The sequence below is a fragment of the Pristiophorus japonicus genome, chromosome 15 (genome assembly GCF_044704955.1).
Source record: "Pristiophorus japonicus isolate sPriJap1 chromosome 15, sPriJap1.hap1, whole genome shotgun sequence".
NCBI classification, from domain to species: Eukaryota; Metazoa; Chordata; class Chondrichthyes; family Pristiophoridae; genus Pristiophorus; species Pristiophorus japonicus.
This window is the reverse complement of record NC_091991.1, coordinates 60,615,024-60,640,159: the sequence shown is the minus strand read 5'-3', so window position 1 is coordinate 60,640,159 and position 25,136 is coordinate 60,615,024. Positions and strand designations below refer to the sequence as shown.

The window sequence follows — 25,136 nt, the reverse complement described above, 5'->3', positions numbered from 1 at the left end:
ATCTTCGTGGCATCTTGAAGTACTGTCCACAATGACTGGATTTGGGAGCAGGGCCAAGGGTGTGCAGAAGAATACCAGTCTGACTGCTGCCTCTCCTGCACTTGTTGTCACTCAGACAGGATTAGAATCAATGGAATATGTGGGATGAGGTACACTTGGAGTACAGTTAGAGCTGATAATCCTGAATTTGTATTGCATGTAGTTGATGGTATAAATTTTTGCCTTTACTAGACATTCAGCACCACCTGGGTCGAGTGCAGAAAGTAAAACCTGGCAGGAAAGATCGCACACCTCGAACAGAACCTGCCTGAACTTCCTACCATTCAGATTCATTTTCCACATTCTGTGGCAGCGTGGGATCCTCCCCACTAGATTTTCCTTTTAGGCAGCACTTAATGCTCAGGTGGTCAAAAATGAAAATCTACCCTGTTGTGTCCACACTTCCCTTCATACTACTTCTATTATTTAGTGGCTTAATTCTCATTGGCAGGCTTTTGGCTTTCTGTGGAGTATATTGATTTGAGTTGAGTGTGGCGCATAGGGCAGAGATACATTTATGGGTATCTTACAGCTAAGGAAGTGTAGTTTAGCTGCTGGTGTATTATTGAGTCCTAAAGGAAGTACCTGTATTTGGTTTGGATTCACTAGAACAGGTCTGACTGGTGAAATTTGTCTTTTTGATGCTGGCAGGACAGGATCTTAGACTTGCAAACTAATTGTCCTAGTCTGGTGATGTTCTCCTCATGTCAGGTTCTGAATCCTTTAATGCAGAGTGCATTTGGGAATTCAAGATTGGACAGAAATGACCAAATGGGATTTTAGGCAAAAAGCTGGGACATAGATGCAAGCTAGTAAAAGATAAATTTAGAAGTAATGGGCCCAAGTTTCCACAAGAAAAAAAACGGGCGCCCCTCCGAGCTGGGCGCCCGTTTTTTGCGCCTAAAATGGCGCCTAAAAAAATCCTCGGTATTCTCCACCTATTTACAGGTCCTCTAGCCCTCGGCGCAGCCAGCACGAGCTGTGGGGGGGGGCGGAGCCAGGTCCCGGCGCTGAAAACAGTGCCGGGACCTCTGCACATGCGCGCTACAATCGGCACGCAAGTGCAGTAGCTCCAGGCGCCGAACTGTGTGGGAGGGGCCCGAAGCACGCAGCCCCTAGCCCTGACTGAATGGCCTCACTGGGGCTGCGTGAATGAGGCTCCTCCCATGGCCAGCTCCTGCTCCCCCCCTGACCAGACCCGACACTCGCTCCCTGCACCCCCCCGCCGACCCGACACCCGCTCCCCCCCCCCCCGCCGACCAGACACCCACTCCCCCCCCCTCACCCCCCCCCCCGCCCCGACCCGACACCCGCTCCCCCCCGAGACCCGACACCCGCTCCCCCCCCAACTGATCCGACCCGCGCTCCTGTTTCCCCCACCCAGCTCTCTTCCCCCCCCCGCTCTCTCTCTCCCCCCCGCTCTCTCTCTCTCCCCCCCCGCTCTCTCTCTCCCCCTCTCTCTCTCTCTCCCCCCCCTCTCTCTCTCCCTCCCCCCCTCTCTCTCCCTCCCTCCCCTCTTCTTTCCTTCCCTCCCTCTCCCTCCCTCTCTCTCTCCCCCTCCCTCTCTCTCTCCCCCTCCCTCCCCCTCCCTCCCCCTCCCTCCCCTCACTCTCTCCCCCCCCCTCTCTCTCCCTCCCTCCCCTCTTCTCCCTCCCCCTCCCTCCCTCCCTCTCTCTCCCTCCCTCCTTCTCTCTCCCTACCTCTCTCTCTCCCCCTCCCTCTCTCTCTCCCCCTCCCTCTCTCCCCCCCTCCCCTCTCTCTCTCTCCCCCCCCTCCCCTCTCTCTCTCTCCCCCCCTCCCCTCTCTCTCTCTCCCCCCCTCCCCTCTCTCTCTCTCTCCCCCCCCCTCCTTCCCCCCCCTCTCCCCCCCTCTCTCTCCCTCCCTCCCCTCTCTCTCCCTCCCTCCCCCCCCCTCTCTCTCCCTCCCTCCCCCCCCTCTCTCTCTCTCCCTCCCTCTCTCTCTCCCTCCCTCTCTCTCTCTCTCTCTCTCCCCCTCCCGCTCAGCGGCACGAACGGCTGCAGAATTCTCCCTGGCTGAAGCACTTTCACACAGGTAGGAAGATGGTTTATTTAATCTTTTCTTGGCTTATAAATGTTTATTCAGGTTGGATTTATTTGTATAATATTTGTAGAAGTATAAATAAGGATTTATTGTCGAATTTAATGAGTTCCCTTCCCCCCCCCTCCCCCCCCCACCTCGTTCTGGACGCCTAATTTGTAACCTGCGCCTGATTTTTTAATATGTAGAACAGGTTTTTTCAGTTCTACAAAAATCTTCACTGGCTCCATTCTACTTTAGTTTGGAGTACATTTTCACTATGGAAACTTTCAAATCAGGCGTCAGTGGCCGGACACGCCCCCTTTTGAAGAAAATATTCTGTTCTAAACTAGAACTGTTCTACCTGACTAGAACTGCAGAAAAAAAAATGTGGAGAATTGCGATTTCTAAAATAGTCCGTTCTCCACCAGTTGCTCCTAAAAATCAGGCGCGAATCATGTGGAAACTTGGGCCCAATGTGCCAATTCTGTCTGTAATAAGAAAGAACTTGCATATATAAAAGTAATATTATAGATTTACCTTTGTCATTCCCTTTATATTTTATATACCTCTATAAAATCATCACTATTTTGCTATAATATTTGCTTACATGATTTTCCTATAGTTTATTGGTACCAATAACTTAAATAAGTCTAAAGATATCACTGAACTAATTTATATATTCGAACTGTGTGTTTGATACATGCAAAATGTTATGGCATCTGTACAGATTAACAATGCCTTTCCACTGCATTTTTGCTCCCCTTTATACTAAATAATAGCGCCCAAGTAGATATCAAATTCTCAAAAGAGTTAAGAACTTCCCATACTCGAATGAGCAAGATGGATTGGTAAGAAACTGATCAGAAGAGCCTGACTTCTTTAATCAAACTTCTGTGACCACATAAAATGGAGCCTTTTTTCCGGACAGTCAGATCCTGAACATAAGCAGAGATTTTCTTGTTTTAGTGGCTGACTTGATAATATTGAAAAATATAAATCCTAATTTCACTCAGTGCTATGAAAAGTTAGCTGTTTGTTTTTAAATTTCTGTTCCTTGGTTCCAGCCAGTCAGCTTCACAAGGCCCTCTCAGCAATGAGCAACTGTTTGTGCTTTCCTTCCGGGTCATGGAAGGCTATGCATACACAGAGCTGGCTTCACTGCAAACCAGAAGACAGAGACTGTATTGTTGTTTTCTTCTTGACTGTCTCGCCGTCTTTGTGAAGGCATGGATGGTATTGTTTTTGCTTTTGGAGGAAGGAAGAATTACACAAGAGCAGGAGTCATGGAGCTTGGAAATAACAGATAGGAGGGAAATCGTTTGCCTAGGTTTTGTATATTTGGGGCCATTAATAATGATGACTGCATGGGATTATAGGATTTTTATTTGATTATTTGGGTTAAAGTCTACTATTCTTTCTGTTTCTAATTATGGCCAATAATTTACCAGTGTTACGTGGATTGTATTCTGTGATTACGTCCAATTGTACGTGAAACCCACAAGGCTTCAATATAAACGATCTGTCCAAGCATCTGAAGTACACTTTTGCAAATATCCAGCTGAGAAGAAACTGATTCAGAATACATTAGAAACTATAAAATTTAGTTAAAAATGTACCTTAAGAAGAAACAAATAGTCTAGATAAAGCTCAAAAACAAAAGTTTTCCATTGTTAATGTTAAAAAAAGTTTAATATGCACCTGGAAGTAAAATGAACACTTTAATCTCTAAATAAACTCCCCTGCAAGAATGTTTAAAAACACATTTTCTGAAATAATAACAACACCATAACAAAGATGAAACACCAGTGAAATGTCTCCACACAATTTATCCTGTGGTGTACATGGTGGGTCCCTGCTTTTATCATGTAGAAGGAATACATTATTTTTTAAAGTGAGTCAATAGTAATTTCAGATACAATTCTGTCAAAGAAGAGAATCTCATTAGTGCCATATTTATAGCAGTCAATAGGAGGCAGTAATATCTTATTCTTTCAGATGTTTTGTGCAGAGTGAACATCAAAAGATCACAAAACTGTTACAGATGAGGCAGTCCATTTAGTAGATCCAGAAATAAACTTAGGGTTTTAACCTCTTCTCTGATGGCCCTCTTACTGTTATTATATTAAAATAATATTTTACAGTTGTCTTTAGCTATTGTACTGTTTTCCAGATTCACCTTTTCTCTTCTGATCACCCTTTTATTTATCTGGTGAACCTTTGCCCTTTCACTCTGGAGGATTTATAGAGGTTGTTTTTCTTCTTTATTTCACATTTAATTTGTTTGTTAATCTATTGCGGGGCATGTTTGTTTATCTGAGCCTGCTAGTTTTAGGAATGTAATTATCTTGCATGCTCGGCATTATTCCATTTAAGGTGTTCCACCAGTCCTCCATTGAAGTGTTGCTGAGCACCCAATCCATTTGCTTTTGTATTTTTTTATTCTTGGGATGTGGACGACACTAGAAAAGCTATATTTATTTCCGATCCCTAGTTGCTCTGAGGGCATTAACAGTCAATCATGTGCTGTGGGACTGGAGTCATATGTAGGCTAGTCTAGGTAGGAATGGCAGGTTCGTTCCCTTGCCTAAAGGACATCATTGAACCAGTTAGATTTTTACAGCAATCTAGCAGCTTTTATGGTTATATTCTGGTGCCAGTCCACAAATGTCTAAAATTATTGAATTCAGTTTCACAACTTGCCATGGTGGATTTGAACCCATAACCTAGTCCATTACCATAACCACTAGATTAACTGTGCTCAGTTGTTCCCTAATTTCTTTGAATTTAGCCCTTTCAAAGTTATATACTGGACTCCTGCTCTTAGGTCTTTCTGGCTCCTAAATAATTCTGAGGTGATCATTTTGTGGTTATTATCCCCCAGGGGTGCTATGACTTCTATTTCCAGTATTTAGTCTGGGTCAATAACAAGTATTGGTGAATTAAAGTCTTCCATGAAAATAACTTTCCTGTTCTCGCATATCCTCTTCATAGAGCAAATTGTCGTCCTCCTGGAGTTGTGTAGCTTGGATTTTACTTGGTATTTGAGATATCTAACCAGAGGGATTCATTTGGTAGTTTGTCCCCCTACACAGACATTTCATTTACTACCCAGGTATGCCTGACGTACAGGGCTATGCCACCTCCTTTTCTGCCCGCTCTCTTTTTTTCTGAACACCCTACATCCTTAAATTAATTTCCATCTTCTGGATTTAACCATGTTTCTGTTATTTCCACAATATTGTAGTTCCCTATTGCCACCACAGCCTCCAGTTGCAGCATCTTATTTATAATGCTTCCAGCATTCATGCTTTTACCTCCTTTCATGTTCCCCAGTGTCTGCCTATTACTGGTCTCCAGTTCATGCATGCCTCTCTGTGTATCGTTGTCTATATCCACCCATTAATTACCTTCTACCCTGCGATCCATCTCATCTGGAATCAATTTTTCTTCCCTCTCCCTCCACTTACCTAGTTTAAAGGATTTTTGATTGTTGCCTCAATGTTCTTAGCAAGTCACTTTGTACCTATTTGGTTTAGGTGCAGCCCATCTCTCCTGTACCAGTCCTTTTTGTTCTGTAAGTATTTCCAATTATTTATGAAAGTAGCATTGATTTTTCACACTGTGTTACCAGCCTTTCATTTACATCCTCAAATTTCTTGGTGAGCTCCTTTCCTTTCTGAAACACCAGAAATATACTGCAGAACATTGCTTTGCAACCTCTATGTTTGAGTCGAGAGGCAATCCTTATATTTGTGACTGTTAAGAACCCTATATTATTTCTCCCCATGTCTTTTAAACTTATGTGAACTGCCACCAACTTGTCCTTTCCTGTCCATTACATTATCCTTTCTAATTTTTCTTCTTTTCAGGTCTGAATCTGGATTGACAACTGAGCATCCTATCAGAAGGAACTTGCATTTACATCGACATCCCAAAGTGCTTCATAGTCAATGAGTTACATTTGAAGTGTAGTCACTGTTGTAATGTTTGGCAATGCAGCAGCCAATTTGCGCACAACAATGTCTGACAGACAGCATAAAAAAAATGACCAGATAGTCTGTTTTAGTGATATTGATTGAGGGATAAATGTTACTTGGAGAATTCCTCTGTTCCTCTTTGAATAGTGCCGTACGATATTTTACGTCCACCTGAGCAGGCAGATGGGATTAATTTAAAGTCTCATTTAAAGAAGTGTCAACTTATATTCTGTGCTCAAGTCTCTGGAGTGGGGCTTGAACCCACGACCTCCTGACTCAGAGGCGAGAGTGCTACCACTAAGTAAAGGCCAACACCTAAAGGTAGTATTCTTATGATACACATGGCTATTTACTTTTCCTGACCAGAGAATTCCCAATGATTACGACCTCTGTGACTGGCAAACTATAGGGGAATTTTTATCCGCCCAGGGGGCGTTAAATTTTATGAAATGGGAAATCCAAAACCAACTTGCCACACCTGCTCATTGAGAGGCGGGCCAATAATTATAATATGTCAATGAAGCTGGGTGCCTCAGATTTTAGCAGCTATTTGGATTTAATGGCTGCGGGTCTGGTTTCCCAGGGCTTGGGAAACCTGGCAGCTAAAGGGAGATGAGAACTGCCGGATCCAGCAGGCAAGTGCTTTTCCAGCACTGCCTGTGTACCTCGAGGAACAGAAATGCTAAACTGCAGCGATTTGTCTTTCTCCCCCTCCCCCCCCCCGCCCCCGCCCGCCCCCCCGCCATCCGCCCCACAATTGGCCGAATCCCTCCCCGAGAACTTCAGATCCCCTGCGATCTCTCCATGATCTCTCCCCAGTGATATTTCCTCTGCAATCGCTTTCCCTCTGCGATCTCTTCTTCTGTGATCTCTCCCTCCTCTCCGGCCCCCGGCTGCAGTCTTGAGCATCAGTCATTCCCGCATGGCAGCCAGCCCGCCTCTCGATCTGGTCAGCTGCTGGGCAGGAAACTGAATACAAATATTCAAATGAGGTCTTGCCATTAAATTCGGCAGGACCTTCGCCTTTTCCGTATTTCGTGGCCGTTGAAAGTTGCCCTCGCTCCCTGTAAATATCGGGCCTATGTTTCAATCCAAGCTGTAAACCTGTTTTTTCTAGCTGCCAGTTCCTCTGACACCTTGTTCCTCGGACAGGGTCTGTTAATATAATCTTTTTGATAGCTTCATAGTCTTTCTTATTACTTTTACGAAACTTAATCTATGCTTTATCCCCACTTCCTTGGCCTCCCTCAGTACTTGTATCTATTTCATGGCAACTCTGTTCCTGATTGTGCTCATCACCAGCTCTGCTCTCTGGTAGTGCGTTCGTAAGTTCAAGAGTTAGCCTGCCCATATCACTGACCTGTGATGATTCAATTACTATGTTTAATACTATTCATTTGTCCACAAAATTCCCTCACTTTTTTCTGCCCTTGCAAGTTTTTAAAACTCCCCTCCAATGCTTTTCTTTTATTTTATTGAGCACTTGACAATTATCGCATTGCTTTACCCTTCTGTTAAATCTGGATTTCTCCTTTATAAACATCCTACATCGTTCGCATGCCAGACACGAGACCCCCAAAGCAAGCGCTCTACTCGGAACTCCTTCACAGCAAACGAGCCAAAGGCGGACAGAGGAAACGTTACAAGGACACCCTGAAAGCCTCCCTGCAAAAGTGCAACATCCAACTGACAGCTGGGAGTCCTTGGCCAAAGACCGCCCTAAGTGGAGGAAGTGCATCCGGGAGGGCGCCGAGCACCTCGAGTCTTGTCGCTGAGAGTGTAAAGTCCTGTCCCCTCAGTACAGATTCACACGAGACATGTAGTGAAGTCAAGGTCACTCTGGACCTGCACCTTTATTTCACAGCTCTGGAATGCTGCACTTGCCTGAGACCTGTCCTTATATACCTGTCTCTTGCAAGTGCACCCCTGGTGGTAAGGTATGCTGGTGGTTACAGGTCATATCTTATTACAGTGTAGCATGTTAGGATACAGTTATATATAATAATGTAAGATGCATGACATCACCCTCCCCCAAGGTCTTATTGTCTTTATAGCTTCAGTCTCTCAGGTGGTCTACGCTCTCGCGTGGAGTGTCTTGAGTTGTGGTTCAGTTGTTTGCCTTGGTGTCTGTTTTTCTTTGGGTGTGGTTGCTGGTATCTTGCCTGGGCTGTCTGTTTCGATTGGTGTGATTGTTGTTGACTCGCCTGGGCTGTCTGTTGGGATTGCCCTTTCCTCAGGTTGTTCCCTCTGTCTGTCCACCAGGTGTGGTGCGAGTTCCACATTGTAGTCTGCCTCTGGTTCCGCAGTGTTGTTGTTAAATCTGCTTTTGACTTGGTCTACATGTCTCCGGCAGGTTTTGCCATGTCCATTTGTACTACCAGTAGCCTGTTTCCTTCCTTGCCCGTTACTGTCCCTGCAAGCCATTTGGGACCCCTGCCATAGTTTAGTGCAAACACTTTGTCCCCTATCTCATTCCATCTCCCCCTCGAATTTCTGTCATGGTACTCAGTCAGCTTACGGCGCTTTGCCTCAATGATTTCGTGCATGTCTGGGAGGATTAATGAGAGCCTTGTTTTTAAAGTCCTTTTCATCAACAGTTGCGCGGGTGGGATCCCAGTCAATGAGTGCCGGCGAGATCTGTATGCCAGCAGCAGTCGCGACAGGCGACCCTGCAGCGAGGGACCTTGGATTTTAAGCATGCCTTGTTTAATGATTTGCACTGCTCTCTCCGCCTGGCCGTTGGAGGTCGGCTTGAACGGTGCCGTCCTGACGTGATTTATGCCGTGGTCAATTATAAAGTCTTGGAATTCTGCGCTGGTGAAGCACGGGCCATTGTCACTGACCAATATGTCAGGGATTCCGTGCGTTGCAAACATGGTTGCAAGGCTCTCCACAGTGGTGGAGGTTGTGCTCGAGTTTAAAATGGTGCATTCGATCCACTTTGAAAATGCATCTACAACTACGAGGAACATTTTGCCCATGAATGGGCCCGCATAGTCTACGTGCACCCGCGACCACGGTTTGGTAGGCCAGGGGCTCAGTGGAGCCTCCCTGGGGGCATTGCTGAGTTGGGCACAAATGGTGCACCTTCGGACGCAGAGCTCCAAGTCCGCATCAATACCAGGCCACCAGACGTGGGATCTGGCTATGGCCTTCATGAGAACGATCCTCGGGTGCTCGCGGTGGAGCTCCCGGACAAATGCCTCTCTGCCTCGCAGAGGCATGACTACTCGGCTGCCCCACATCAGGCAGTATGCTTATAGTGATAGCTCATGCACGCGCCTGTGAAAGGGTTTTAATTCCTCGGGGCAGGCATCGCGAGCCTCTGCCCAGTCACCGGTTAGGACACATCTTTTTACGAAGGATTACGTGGGGTCGCTGGCCGTCCAGGCTCTGATTTGGCGAGCCGTCATGGGCGAACCTGTGGACTCAAAGGCATTTGATTGCCATGACTATCTCACAGTCCTGTTCGTCAGACCCTTCCGTGGTCGCCAGGGGTAACCTGCTGAGCGCGTCGGCACAGTTGTCTATGCCTGGTCTGTGCCTTATGGTATAGTCGTAGGACGCCAGCATGAGTGCCCACCGTTGAATTCGTGCCGAGGCGTTGGCGTTTATTGCCTTGCTCTCGGATAGGAGGGACGTGAGGGGCTTGTGGTCAGTTTCTAACGCGAACTTGGCCCCGAAAAGGTATTGGTGCATCTTTTTGACACCGTACACGCACGCGAGCGCCTCCTTCTCGACCATTCCGTACCCGCACTCCGCCCGCGAAAGTGACCTGGAGGCATAAGCTATGGGTTGTAATTTGCCCGCACTATTGACATGTTGCAAAACGCACCCAACCCCATACGCTGACGCATCGCATGCGAGAACTAGCTTTTTACCTGGATCAAAGAAAGTCAAAACACTGTTGGAACACAGAAGGTTGCGTGTCTTATTGAAGATGCGTTCTTGGGCGACCCTCCAAAACCAATCACACCCCTTCCTGAGTAGCATGTGGAGAGGCTCCAGCAGTGTGCTTAAGTTCTGCATAAAGTTCCCAAAGTAATTGAGTAGCCCGAGAAAGGCTCGCAGTTCTGAGACATTCCGGGCCTGGGTGCTAGGCGAATTGCTCCTGTTTTGGACTCTGTTGGGCGGATTCCATCAGCGGCAATCTTTCTGCCTAAAAATTCAACCTCGGGTGCGAGAAACATGCACTTGGATTTCTTGACTCGTAGGCCTACCCGATCCAACCGCTTTAGTACTTCCTCCAAATTACGGTGATGGGAATCGGTGTGATAAGTCTGTCGTCTTGAAATACAACCGTCCCCGGGATGGACTTGAGCAGACTCTCCATGTTGCGCTGGAATATGGCAGCTGCCGACCTGATGCCGAATGGGCATCGATTGTACATGAAAAGGCCTCGATGTGTGTTGATGGTGGTGAGTAGCTTGGATTCCTCGGTCAATTCTTGCGTCATATACGCAGATGTGAGGTCTAATTTTGAGAAAAGTTTACCTCCAGCCAATGTGGCAGATAAGTCCTCCGCTCTGGGCAACGGGTACTGGTCCTGCAGGGAGACTCTGTTTATGGTAGATTTGTAGTCCCCACAGATTCGTACGGATCCATCAGGCTTCATGACTGGGACGATGGGACTTGCCCAGTCGCTAAATTCCACAGGTGATATAATGCCTTCCCGCAGAAGCCTGTCTAGTTCGTGTTCAATCTTTTCTCTCATCACATAGGGTACAGCTCTGGCCTTGTGATGGACCGGTCTAGCATCCTGTGTGATGTAGATTTTGGCTTTGGCCCCTTTGAAAGTGCCCACACCTGGCTGAAAGAGATGTTCAAATCGCTTTATAACTGTTGAGCAGGAGGTCCATTCCTCTAATGACATGGCATGGACATCATCCCATTTCCAGTTTAGTTTTGCCAGCCAGCTTCTCCCCAGCAGTGCTGGGGGGTCTCCGGGGACAATTCACAGGGGAAGTCGGTTCACTGTCCCTTTGTGTGTGACAGAGAGCATGGCGCTGCCGAGGACTGGTACGATTTCTTTGGTATAGGTCCTTAGTTTGGTGTCGACCCTTGTGAGTTTTGGTCTGTCTATTTTATGCGGCCACAGTTGTTCAAATTGTTGAGCGCCCATGAGAGATTGACTCACTCCCGTATCCAGCTCCATGTTGACAGATATCCCGTTGAGTAGGACCCTCATCATTATAGGAGGCGTCCTGTTGTAGGAGCAGCGGCCATTGATCGTGTTGACCCGCTGTACATCGGTGTCCCGGGTACTGTCCCCACCATCTTCTGGTTCGCTTTCCGACCCATCCGATTCGTATACCAGCCGAGCTGCCGTTTTTTTGCACATGCAGGCCAAGTGCCCTGTATTTTCACAATTTCTGCAAACAGCCTGCTGAAATCGACATCCCCTTGACGAGTGCCCAACCCCACACCTCCAGCACAGACCTGTTCCATTGTTCAAAGTGTTCCCAAAGAATGAGCTGCGTCTGGCTGATCTCTCTTGAGCTTCTCTCAGTTTGTAGTTGATTGCTCGCATTATGGGTTGATGAGGTGTGAACGGCCGTTCCTGTGGCCCTTGATGGCTTCTGCATGCTGTCGAGAACCTGTTCTCCCAGTTTTGTCTGTGTGTGGGGGTAGCAGCTTGTTTAGTGCTTTGAACTTCTTGTTCCGATATTTCGTTAGTTGTCGTACCTGCATTGTAAATCAACCTTGTTTCTTCTTCCCCTACCAAGAATGTCTGTGCAACCAGTGCTGCTGCCTCTAAGGTCAGGTTCTTGGTCTCTATGAGCTTTCGGAATATGCCTGCGTGGCCTATTCCTTCAATGAAAAAGTCTCTCAGCATTTCTTTCCTCAGTTCATCGGAGAACTCACATAAACTAGCCAACCTCCGAAGTTCCGCCACGAAGTCGGGTATGTTCTGGCCCACACAGCGTCTGTAGTTGTAGAACCTGTGTCTGGCCATGTGTAGGCTGCTTGCTGGCTTCAGGTGGTCTCTTACCAGTGTGCTCAATTCTTCAAACGACTTGTTTGCTGGTTTCTCGGGTGCCAACAGATCCTTCATTAAAGCGTATGTTTTCGAGCCACAGCTGGTCAAGAGATGGGCTCTTCTCTTGTCTGCCTTATCGTTGCCTAACCAGTCTTTGGTTACAAAGCTTTGCTGGAGCCTTTCTATAAAGTCCTCCCAATTGTCTCCCGCATTGTACTTTTCATATGATCCGTTGTTCGCCATTCTGTGGATTCTGTAATCCCGTAACTTGTCGCTACTGTAAAGTCCTGTCCCCTCAGTACAGATTCACACGAGGCATGTAGTGAAGTCAAGGTCACTCTGGACCTGCAACTTTATTTCACAGCTCTGAAATGCTGCACTTGCCTGAGTCCTGTCCTTATATACCTGTCTCTTGCAAGTGCACCCCTGGTGGTAAGGTATGCTGGTGGTTACGGGTCATATCTTATTACAGTCATGTATAGCATGTTAGGATACAGTTATATATAATAATGTAAGATACATGACAGAGAGCATACAGAAATCAAGCGCAGGCAGCGGAAAGAGTGTGCGGCAAACCAGTCCCACCCACCCTTTCCCTCAACAACTATCTGCCCCACCTGTGTCAGGGACTATGGTTCTCGTATTGGACTGCTCAGCCACCGAAGGACTCATTTTTAAGAGTGGAAGCAAGTCTTCCTCGATTCCGAGGGACTACCTATGATGATGCCAACAAACACACCGTATGCCATCCATCTTACTTATCACTAGTGTCTTCTTTAAAACTTAATTTGTTAGTTTGTCCCCTTTTGTTTTAACTTCCCATAGGTGCCCTTTGTTTCTTATGTTTCTCTTATTTGCTTCCTTGTATAGGTTATATAGTTCAACTTTATTAAAACGCACTCTGTGTGATATTCCTTCACTCTTTTGTTCCTTATGAACTCAGGTGGTCTCTTTTAACACAAAAGCAAAATACTACAGATGCTGGAAATCTGAAATAATGGCTGGGAATTTACAGTTTGCAGCAAATCGACGGCGATGGCCGCTGACCTCGAAAAAAGCTGCCCATAGAGATCTTGCGATCTCCGTGGCAAAAACTTTAGATTAATTTGATTATAGTGCTGTCAAAAAGGGCTCTCCAGCTGACATTTGCAGTAATGCCATGAAGCTGTCTAAGCAACCGATCACATTGAAGAATTCTCACAGACAGCAAACCAGGAAAGAAAAAACGGAAATAAAAAGCACTGATTATCCTTTCACTTAAATTTTTTTTACAGAGAATGGATTAAAAGATAGGGAAAAACACATGGAGTTAAGATAGAAGCTGAAATATCATAAACAAACTTTAAATAGTTTTCATTATTTTTAAAAATAGAGTAATTTTTATCATAATGGAGAAATTTGACATTCCACAAATATAAAATGAGTTCTTTGAGGCCAGACAGTTGTTCTACAGTTAATACACCGTTAAAACCCCATTTAGACCTATTTCAACAAGGCTTATCTTTTTATGGGGTGTTTAACAGTGATATTAGATCAGTAAAGGGGATGTTTTCGTCAGTTCAACTGATTTCACTGATTTGCTGGCTACGGGAGTTCCACAGCGTAGCTATGGCGGAGCATGGAATGACTGACTGCAACTTTAAGATTTCCGCGTTTATCTGCGCTAAATCCTGAAGTTACGGTCAGTTTCAGAGGGGTAATGATGGTAAACACAAAGTATTGAGGTGCTATAAACACTGACAAGCACTGCTCAAAGGTGCACAGCTGCATCCAGGCTCTCCCATCACTTGCTCCAGATGCTTATGGAGGGCGTCACAGCATGCAGGGAGTTCTCTTCCCTCCCAAATGGCGGAAGAGACCTCCCCAGGACACCAACGCAATCTGGTTGCACATTGTACAGGCAGGCAGAAGTAGGGATGTTGTCTGAAGTACCCGGCTGCAGTGGCGCAAACCTTTCAATGATCTCAAAATGTTACTGCAAAGCCACACTCAAGCTCATCCTGCTGTGCTACTCATCACATCCCCATCACTCTGCGTTCCCTATCCTACTCCTGCCCCTCCTTACTCAGATCAACTTACCTTGCACCTCCACCCATCCCTCTCTCTTTTCACCTCCACCCATCCCTCTCTTTTTATCTACATTATCACATCCGTATCTCATTAGCCACCCCTCACATTCACCCTCATCCTTGTCCAATCATACTAACAACACACAAGGGTCGGCATTTGGGTGTTATCGCCAATGCTGATGTAAAGTTTCTGCTAATTTGTTGTCAAACATTGAAATCTTTATTTTCAATACTTTGCCTTCTTGAACAGATCTGTGTGCACCTTTGGAAGCGGCTTAGTGAGTTGTAGTGAATGGTGAGACATAATGGTACCCCTCTCCCCATAGTGATGAGTGTGAAAGGAATGGCTTGGGCATTATAAGACTGCTTCATGGTGTTGGTGTGGGATGACAACCAAGGTGTACAGGGTTAAATGAAGTAAATCTGGCCATGGTGAGGCTGGCAGGTCGCAATGTGGTCAGGTGTTGATGCCCTGTGTCCTGTGCAGCATCATGTGGTTGCAGAAAAGGTTGGTGGTGTTGTTGTTGTGCCTGGTGATGTTGGTGTTGGGGTTGATCGTAGTGGGATTCTGAGGCTCAAAGTGAGATTTTTCAAGGCCACTGATGCTGATGGAATAGATGACAGCTGAAGTTGAAATGACAGAAGTGATCTGAAAATGGTGAGAGAGGTTGCTTCAAGGAGGTGACACTGGATAGAGAGTTCACTGCAAACACTTCAAACCTCCATAAAGCTGAAAAGTGTATTCCAAATCCTGAAGGCTCCAACTTCTAAGTTTGGAAATTGAACAACAGTGAAATGGTAGCTTTTATACTACTTTTCCAGCTGTCAACTATTCAAACCAATCCAGAGTTGTGGAGAAACCGACACACTTACCTGACGTGATCCCCGAGGGATGGGAACCTAATAAAAAAGCTTTGCAAAATAGTGAGGATTGGTAAAATGCTGCATAAATAGCTTTAAGCAGCTTCTTAGCTATCTCAATTGCCTGACACGCCGCTTAGTTCCGGGTCTGCAAACTGTGGGCACTTGGGAAATTCACAAGGAGGTGGGTTCAGAGGGGAAATTCCCCCCCCCACCGCTGTCAATCACAGCCATTTTGACCGTGGGCCCGCATCCAAACTCGCACGCACAGGGCTGGTAAGATTCCGGCCAAGGTGTGGTGGCCAGAACTGTTCACAGTACTCCAGGTATGGTCTAACCAGGGCTTTGTACAGCTGCAGCATAACTTCTACCCCCTTCTATTCTAGTTCTCTAGATATAAAGGCCAGCATTCCATTAGCCTTTTTGACTATTTTCTGTACCTGTTCATGGAGTCACTGTGGTGCATTCGCATCGCTGAGAACTACATGGAGAGGATGTTCAGAGATGTGGTCACTCCGCAGCCAAAGAGAGAGCAGACAGAGAGTAAGTGGGTGACCACCAGACAGAAGAAGACCAGGCAGGTAGTGCAGGAAGCCCCGGAAGGCATCTCGCTCTCCAACCGGCATTCTATCTCGAGTACTGGTGAGGGCGATGGTCCCTCTGAGGTGTGTAGTCAGAGCCAAGTTCCCAGCACCATGGGTGGCTCAGCTGCACAGGGGGGAGGAAGAAGAATGGAAGAGCTATAGTGGTAAGGGATTCAATATACAGGGGAGTAGAGAGGCGTTTCTGCAGACGTGACTCCAGGATGGTATGTTGCCTCCCTGGTGCCAGGGTCAAGGATGTCACCGAATGGGTGCAGGGCATTCTGGAGGAAGAGGGTGAATAGCCAGAGGTCGTGGTCTATATCGGTACCAATGACATAGGTAGAAAGAGGGATGAGGTCCTGCAGGCAGAGTTTCGGGAGCTAGGAGACAGACTAAAAAGCAGGACCTCAAAGGTAGTAATCTCCAGATTACTCCCAGTGCCAAAAGCTAGTGAGTACAGAAATAGAAGGATAGAGCAGATGAATGTGTGGCTGGAGAGATGGTGCAGGAGGGAGGGCTTTAGATTCCTGAGGCATTGGGACCATTTCTGGGGGAGATGGGACCTGTACAAGCCGGACGGGTTGCACCTCAATAGAACTGGGACCAATATCCTCGTGGGGAGGGGGAGGCGAGGGGGCAGTGGGGTGGTGGTTTGCTCGTGCTGTTGGGGAGGGTTTAAACTAGCTTGGCAGGGGAATGGGAACCTGAGAACAGAGTCAGTAGGGAGGAAAGAAAAACTGGAATTGGAAAACAAAAATGTAGAAAGTAAATTAAAAGGACAGAAGAAACAAGGGCTAGATAGTAGTCAACAAAGAGGTTTGCCTGTACTAAATGGTATATACTTCAATGCAAGGCATATGGCGAATAAGGCAGATGAGCTGAGAGCACAGGTAGACACTTGGGAGTACGATATTATAGCTATTACAGAGATATGGTTAAAAGAGGGACAGGTATGGCAGCTCAGCATTCCTGGTTACAGGGTTTTCAGATGGGAAAAATAGGGGGGAGGTGCGTGATATTGATTAAATTAACTATTACAGCTGTGAGGAGGGATGATCACATGGTCACACGGTCTTGGGTGGGATGGAGTGTATAAATTGTGATACACAATGTATCGCAGTTGTGTGGGACAGGATTGATATATCAAATGATCATTACCTGTCCATCATTGTTCGCATGTTCGTATGTAAACAAGGCCATATGGGTCGAACTGTAAATCAAAAAAGAGGCGATCACACTGCTGGGAGTGTACTATAGATCCCCAAACAGTGAGAGGGAGATAAAAGAACAAATATGTAGGCAAAATTCTGAGAAGTGCAAAATCTATAGGGCAGTAATAGGGGATTTCAACTATCCTAATATTAACTGAGATAAAATTTGTGTGAAGGGTATAGAGGGTGCGGAATTCCTAAAGTGCATTCAGGAGAACTTTTTCAGCCAGTATGTAGCAAGTCCAACATGGGAAGGATGGTAATGGATTTAGTTTTAGGGAATGAAGCTGGGCAGATGGAAAGGGTATCAGTGGGAGAGCATTTAGGTGCTAGTGATCATAATTCAGTTAGATTTAAGGTAGTTATGGAAAAGGAAAAGGATAGACCTGGAATAACAGTTCTAAATTGAGGAAAAGCTAACTTTGCTGAGAGATGATTTAGCCATAGTGGACTGGAAACAGTTACTTGAGGGTAAATCAGTGTCAGAGCAGTGGGAGGCATTCAAGGAGGAGATCCGGAGGGTTCAGACCAAATATGTGCCCTTCAAGAAATAGGGTGGGATTAACAAATCTAGAGTCCCTTGGATGTCTAGGGACATACAGGGTAGGATAAAGGAAAAAAGGGGAAGCTTATGACAGATGCCGAGGGCTAAATACTGCAGAATCTCTGGAGGAGTATAGAAATGCAAGAGTGAAATTAAAAAGGATATTAAGAAAGCAAAGAGAGAGCATGAAAAATTCTTGACAAGTAAAATCAAGGAAAACCCAAAGATGTTCTATAACTATATTAAGAGCAAGAGGATAACTAAAGAAAGGATAGGCCTATTAGAGACCATGAGGATAATCTGTGTGTGGAGGAGGGAGATGTGGGTATGGTTCTTAAGGAATACTTTGCATCTGTTTTCACAAAGGAGAGGGCCGATGCAGACACTGCTATCGGGGAGTAGGAATGTGAAATATTAGATGAAATAAACGAAGTGAGAGAGGAGGTATTAAGGGGTTTAACATCTTTGAAAGTGGTTAAGTCCCCAGGCCCGGATGAAATTTAACCCAGGCTGTTAAGCGAAACAAAAGAGGAAATAGCAGAGGCTTTGACCATTATTTTCCAATCTTCTCTGGCTACAGGTGTGGTGCCGGAAGATTTGAGGACTGCTAATGTGGTATCTTTATTTAAGGAGAAAGGGATAGACTGAGTAATTACAGGCCAGTCAGCCTAATCTCGGTGGTGGAAAATGATTGGAAAAAATTCTGAAGGACAGGATAAATCTTCATTTAGAAAGACAGGGATTAATCAAGGACAGTCAGCACGGATTTGTTAAGGGAAGGTCATGTCTGACTAACTTGATTTAATTTTTTGAGGAGGTAACCAGGGGGATCGATGAGTGCATTCAATGTAGTGTATATGGATTTCCTCGATCAAGGTCATCCTCGATATGAGGGACTGCCTAATATTATATATGGATTTCAGCAAGGCTTTTGATAAGGTCCCACATGGCAGACTGGTCACGAAAGTAAAAGCCCATGGGATCCAGGGCAAAGTGGCAAGTTGGATCCAAAATTGGCTCAAAGGCAAGAAGCAGAGGGTAATGGTTGATGGGTGTTTTTGTGACTGGAAGGATGTTTCCAATGGGGTTCCGCAGGACTCAGTACTAGATGTTGTGGAAGTCCAGAACCAGGGGTTACAGTCTAAGAATAAGGGGTAAGCCATTTAGGACTGAAATGAGGAAAAACTTCTTCACTCAGAATTGTGAACCTGTGGAATTCTCTACCACAGAAAGTCGTTGAGGCCAGTTTGTTAGATATATTCAAAAGGGAGTTAGATGTGGCCCCAACGGCTAAAGAGATCAAGGGGTATGGAGAGCAAGCAGGAATGGGCTACTGAAGTTGCATGATCAACCATGATCGTATTGAATGGTGGTGCAGGCTCGAAGGGCCGAATGGTCTACTCCTGCATCTATTTTCTATGTTTCTATGTCCCTTGCTTTTTGTGGTATCCATCAATGATTTAGACTTGAATATCGGGGGTATGATCAAGAAGTTTGCAGATGGTACTAAACTCGGCTGTGTGGTTGATAATGAAGAAGAAAGCTATAGACTGCAGGAAGATATCAATCAACTTGAGTGAGCAGAACAGTGACAAATGGAATTTAATCCGGATAAGTATGAGGTAATGCATTTGGGGAGGGCTAATAAAGAAAGGGTATACACATTAAATGGTAGGCCACTTAGAAGTGTAGAGGAACAAAGGGACCTTGGAGTGCATGTCCACAGATCCCTGAAGGTAGCAGGCCAGGTGGATAATGTGGTTAAGAAGGCATACGGAATACTTGCTTTTATTAGCCGAGGCATAGAATACAAGAGCAAGGGGGTTATGCTTGAACTGTATAAAACACTAGTTAGGCCATAGCCAGAGTATTGCATGCAGTTCTGGTCACCGCATTACAGGAAGGATGTGATCGCACTGGAGAGGGTACAGAGTAGATTTACGAGGATGTTGCCTGGAGTGGAGAAACTAAGCTATGAAGACAGATTGGATAGGCTGGGTTTATTTTCCTTGGAACAGAGGAGGCTGAGGGGAGACCTCATTGAGGTGCATAAAATTATGAGGGGCCTAGATATAGTGGATAGAAAGGGACTATTTCCCTTGGCAGAGGGATCAACAACCAAGGGGCATAAATTTAAAGTAATTGGTAGAAGGTTTAGAGAGGATTTGAGGGGAAATTTCTTCACCCAGAGGGTTGTGGGGGTCTAGAACTCACTGAAAGGGTGGTAGAGACAGAAACCCTCACCACATTTAAAAAGTGCTTGGATATGAACTTGAAGTGCTGTAACCTGCAGGGTTACGGACCTAGAGCTGGAAAGTGGGATTAGGCTGGATAGCCTCTTGTTGGCCGGCATGGACACGATTAGCCGAAATGGCCTCCTTCCGTGCTGTAAATTTCTTAAGATTCTATATTGCATTCATAGTGGTTCCTTCAGATATCTTTTGAATTACTGATGTGATTGTAATTGTAAAGTGTTTTGCTTTGCAAATATATTAAAAAGGAATTGATAAAGATTACAAAATGAACAATATACTTATTTAAAAGCTTAACAATCTTACCCGATCAGCAGTTAATTTACAGCAGAAAAAATATTTGCATACCTGTAGCACTTTGCATTTTATTAATACAAGCATAGTACCATCCTTTTTCATTCTATTATATTCTCCTTCATTCAACCACCAGGTGACTTTTCACTGTAGTTTGACAATATAATAAGCTGAGGCAGACCCACTATTCCTAAGTGCACTTTCGTGCATTGCTGGATTCTTGCTGTACTGTGCAGCTGTGTGAGACCCGGACAAAATACTTTTTCTCCTAGGCCGAATTCAATTTCTCCACTTGCTTCTGGGCTTAACTGTGACCACTGCATTCTCTGCTTGACTGCCTCTATTCCAGTACTTGACCTGCTTCTGCAGCCTCAGTTTTTTATTTCTCTGCTGAGTCATAGCTCTGATCTATTCTTGCTGCTTCCCAGTCTGCTCCAGGTTCTGCTCCCATGCTGCTGAATAATCGTGGCCTTCCTGCTATCCGTTTGCTTCCCATGGATTCTGATTCTGTTCTGCTTCATTCATCCTTCAGAACTCTTCCATCATTCTTCGATGGACTGGGTTGGACTGGCTTCTCAAATTTCTGCTGCTGCTCCAAATTTTTTATGCTTCTCACCTTCCTACGACTGTCACCCTGACCAGCTTCCTCATCTGAACTGATCCAATTGATTTACCTGTCACTCTTCACTGTCTCACTGGTTTTCACTTCTCTTGGTCCTTAGGTTTCACTCCCACTGCTCCTCACTCCTCTGCTGGTGAACCAGGTCTGCTGATGCACATTGCTAACATCTGAGGCCATGACACATCTCCTTTAAGACGCTCCTTAAAACCTACCTCTTTGACCAAGCTTTTGGTCATCTGCCATAATTTCTTCTTATGTGGCTCGGTGTCAAATTATTTTTGTTTTGTCTTCTAACACTCCTGTGAAGTGCCTTGGGATGTTTTACTACGTTAAAGGCGCTATATAAATACAAGTTGTTGGATGCCTGTATTAGCTTTTTCTGGCTCATGGTCGATTTCACACCCCTCCTCATCCCTCTAATTCCACTGACAACCTTCAGCAATTGATATTCTGCCATTCAAATGGCTCATGGATCCACTCCCTCTCCACAACTGTTTTTGGACCTGAAGACTGGCTCACGATGCAATAAGCTGACTGCACCCTGTCTACAGATCACTTTTACTTTACCACTGGACATTAACTTTGGACTCTATCATGTTGTCCCCTCCCTGTCCTCTGTTCATGGGCAGGACATGTCTCTCTTAATATCAGCCATGCCTATGTAACCTGAATTCTCTCTTTGTCCATCCATGTGCACATTTTGACTACTCTATCTCCCTTTCTTTTTATTCTCCTGGCCCTTCTCAGGCCTATCTCGCCTGCCTCCTCCCTTTCCTTTTACCCAGTCACGCCACTGTTCATTTTTCCCCCTCAGGTACTTTGCCCCCCGCCTTACCCATCACTACTCCTTTATTCTACTCTCCTACCATCATTCCAGGCTTTAATATACCTTGGATAATAATAATAATTTTTATTTATATAGCGCCATTAACATAGTAAAACATCCCAAGGCGCTTCACAACAGTGTTACAGACAAACAGATAAATTTGACACAGAAGAAATTAAGGCAGATGACCAAAGGTTTGTTTAAAGAGGTAGGTTTTAAAGGAGGAAAGAAAGGTAGCGAGGCGTAGAGGTTTAGGGAGGGAGTTCCAGAGCTTAGGGCCGAGGCAGCTGAAGACACGTCCACCGATGGTTGAGCAGTTATAATGAGGCCGGAATTTGAGGAGCGCAGACATCTTGTGGGATTGTGAGGCTGAAAAAGATTACAGAGATAGGGAGGGGCAAGTCTATTTGCAATATACATTAATGATTTAGATGACGGAATTGAATGTAATATCTCCAAGTTTGCAGATAACACTAAGCTGGGTGGCGGTGTGAGCTGTGAGGAGGATGCTAAGAGACTGCAGGGTGACTTAGACAGGTTAGGTCAGTGGGCAAATGCATGGCAGATGCAGTATAATATGGATAAATGTGAGATTATCCACTTTGGTGGCAAAAACAGGAAGATAGAATATTATCTGAATGGTGACAGATTAGGAAAAGAGGAGGTGCAACGAGACCTGGGTGTCATGATACATCAATCATTGAAAGTTGGCATGCAGGTACAGCAGGCGGTGAAGAAGGCAAATGGCATGTTGGCCTTCATAGCTAGAGGATTTGAGTATAGGAGCAAGGAAGTCTTACTGCAGTTGTACAGAGCCTTGGTGAGGTCATACCTAAAATATTGTGTTCCGTTTTGGTCTCCTAATCTGACGAAGGACATTCTTGCTATTGAGGCAAAGGTTCACCAGACTGATTCCCGGGATGGCAGGACTGACATATTGAGGAGAGACTGGATCAACTGGGCTTGTATCCACTGGAGTTAGAAGAATGAGAGGGATCATAGAAATATATAAAATTCTGACGGGATTGGACAGGTTAGAGGCAGGAAGAATGTTCCCGTTGCTGGGAAGTTCCAGAACCAGGGGTCTTAGTCTAAGAATAAGGGGTAAGCTATTTAGGACCGAGATGAGGAGAAACTTCTTCACTCAGAGAGTGGTTAACCTGTAGAATTCTCTACTGCAGCAAGTTGTTGAAGCCAGTTCATTGGATATATTCAAGAGGGAGTTAGATATGGCCCTTACGGCCAAAGGGATCAAGGGGTATGGAGAGAAAGCAGGAAAGTAGTACTGAGGTTGAATGATCAGTCATGATCTTATTGAATGGCGGTGCAGGCTTGAAGGGCCGAATGGCCTGCTCCTGCACCTAATTTCTATGTTTCTATGAGAATGTTGAAATCGAGGCGTTGTTTAACTGGGAGCCAATGTAGGTCAGAAAGCACAGGGGTGATGGGTGATCTTGACTTGGTGCAGGTTAGTACACAGGCTGCTGAGTTTTGGATGACTTCAAGTTGGAGTAGTCAAGTCCAGAGGTAACAAAGGCATGAATGAGGGTTTCAGCAGCAGAAGAGCTGAGGCAGGGGCGGAGGCGGGCAATGTTATGGAGGTGGAAAAAGGCAGTTTTAGTTATGCCGCAGATATGTGGCTGGAAACTCATTTCAGGGTCAAATATGACACCTAGGTTGCGAACAGTCTTGTTCACCCTCACATTGATGCTAGGGGGAGGGATGGAGGCAGTGCTAATAATAATAATCACACAGCTACCCTCTGTGCCTTTCTTGTCATTCTTTAATGGTCCATTTCTTTTCTGATTACAGCTCTGTAAAGTGTCCTTGGGTGTTTTTCTACCTTTAATAGGCTATATAAATGCAAGTTGTTGTTGTTATTGCATTACTCCTGTCAGCAAAAAAAGGAAGACTTGTATTTATGTAGCGCCTTTCACGACCACCGGACGTCTCAAAGTGCTTTACAGCCAATGAAGTACTCTGGAGTGTTATGCTATATGGTAAGATACCTAAAGGTTGCCAGTGCTTAGGAATCTGTACCTCACTTGTCAGCACCTTCTTGAGAGGGGAGAAATTAATTCAAACTCATTATTCTTAAGAATTCTGTCAACACCACCATGACCTGTTTTTATTTTAACCCTTCGAATTAAATGTGCTTCTCTTATAAGTGCACATATTATATTACATCATTTTTATTCCATGCTTGGAATTTACAGTCTTTATATTTTCTCCTTTCTTGATGAGTTCACTCATGCTAGGACATGATTCTGAAGTCCTGACACTGATCCTGTCTTCACCAATTATGCACACATGTATTGTCATGTATGTAACCTTCATGTAACTGTAACCTTCATAACAACACTGCATACCTAAGAAATGCACACCTTGACCACAGGGGGTGAACTTGTGGGAGACACTCCTCACCTGGTCATCCAGGTATATAAAGGGAGGTTCCACGTAGGGTCATCACTTCTTGGTCCTTTGAATAAAGGTTCAGGTCACAGAGTGACCTTGTCTGCAGAATGTACCTCGTGTGAATTTATAGTAGTGTGTAAGGACATTACATGTATATTCTAGTACAGTTCACTGGTTAGCCATCAGGAACAGGAACCCTGACTCTTATTCCCTTTATAGTCAAGAGACAGCCAGGTGAACTATGGTTCACAATTTGTTTCCCTGGAATTAGAGTTGCAAAGAGTACAGAGTAGCAAATTTGGTTCATGAAATCTAATTGCTAGAGATGTAATACTTTTGTCCTTATGTTTTTTCTAGGCTGTGTACAATCTAGCAGATGTAGCATGCAAGTGCCATGGTGTTTCTGGCTCCTGCAGCTTGAAGACATGTTGGCTTCAACTGGCTGATTTCCGGAAGGTGGGCGATCTGCTGAAAGAAAAGTATGACAGCGCTGCTGCCATGAAAATCAACCGCAAAGGGAAGCTGGAGCTGGTAAACAGCCGCTTCAATTCTCCCACTGCGGATGACCTGGTTTATCTCGACCAGAGCCCTGATTACTGTGTGAAGAATGAGACCACGGGCTCTCTGGGCACAACGGGCCGCCTCTGTAACAAGACCTCTGAGGGAATGGATGGCTGTGAGCTAATGTGCTGTGGACGGGGTTATGATCAGTTCAAGACTGTGCAAGTTGAAAGGTGCCATTGTAAATTCCATTGGTGCTGTTACGTCAAATGCAAAAAATGCACCCAAATAGTTGATCAGTTTGTTTGCAAATAACTTCAAAACAAAAAAAAACTTTTAATGTAAAGGGTGCCTGGAGAGTCCCCACTTATCCAAAAGAAACTGCTTACATGGTGAATGTATAATGTGTGTGCTCAGACTTCAGCAAAAGAAAAACCGAATCCATATTTCACTTACCAGATAAAATGAACTGCTTTATAATCACTTTTTAAAAAATATATATAATTAACTGGACCTAGTACTGCACTCTGCCTTTAGCCTCTCTGGCTCTCCTTGTACAATGTATAGTATGAGTGACAAGTGTAGCATTAATGACCGAGTCTTGCCTGCTGACTATTTATTAAAGATGAGGTCATAAATATTTAGCATTCTGACCTAATTTAATTCAGATTCGAAAGCCACCATTTGCCTTCTCCTCCCATCAGCATTTCCACCACCTATTTCAGAAAAGTACCTTATACTTTGTAAATAAGAAAACAGCCTAACACTAATAACTAGAACTGCCCAGAAACCAGAAACTAACTTGCCAGTGAATTAAAAGAAGGGAAAGAAAAATGTCCCTGTAAGACATTGGTTTCAGTTGATATTGGCCCGGATTTTGTGGTCAGCGGCGAAGTGATGGCGCTCACCATTGACCTCGAA

The 25,136-nt window shown here is 45.2% G+C and overlaps 1 protein-coding gene across 4 annotated transcripts in view; it reads left to right on the top strand.

Moving 5' to 3' along the window:
* The window catches only part of wnt5b (wingless-type MMTV integration site family, member 5b), a 140,859-nt gene extending 116,004 nt beyond the window's left edge, over nucleotides 1-24,855 (top strand). For all 4 annotated transcript variants that reach the window (XM_070900520.1, XM_070900519.1, XM_070900518.1 and 1 more), the window contains exon 5: nucleotides 24,072-24,855. In XM_070900520.1, the coding sequence (XP_070756621.1) occupies nucleotides 24,072-24,530 (459 nt within the window). In that variant the 3' untranslated portion in view covers nucleotides 24,531-24,855. The remainder of the gene's footprint in view (nucleotides 1-24,071) is intronic.
* The last annotated feature ends 281 nt before the right edge of the window (nucleotides 24,856-25,136 follow it).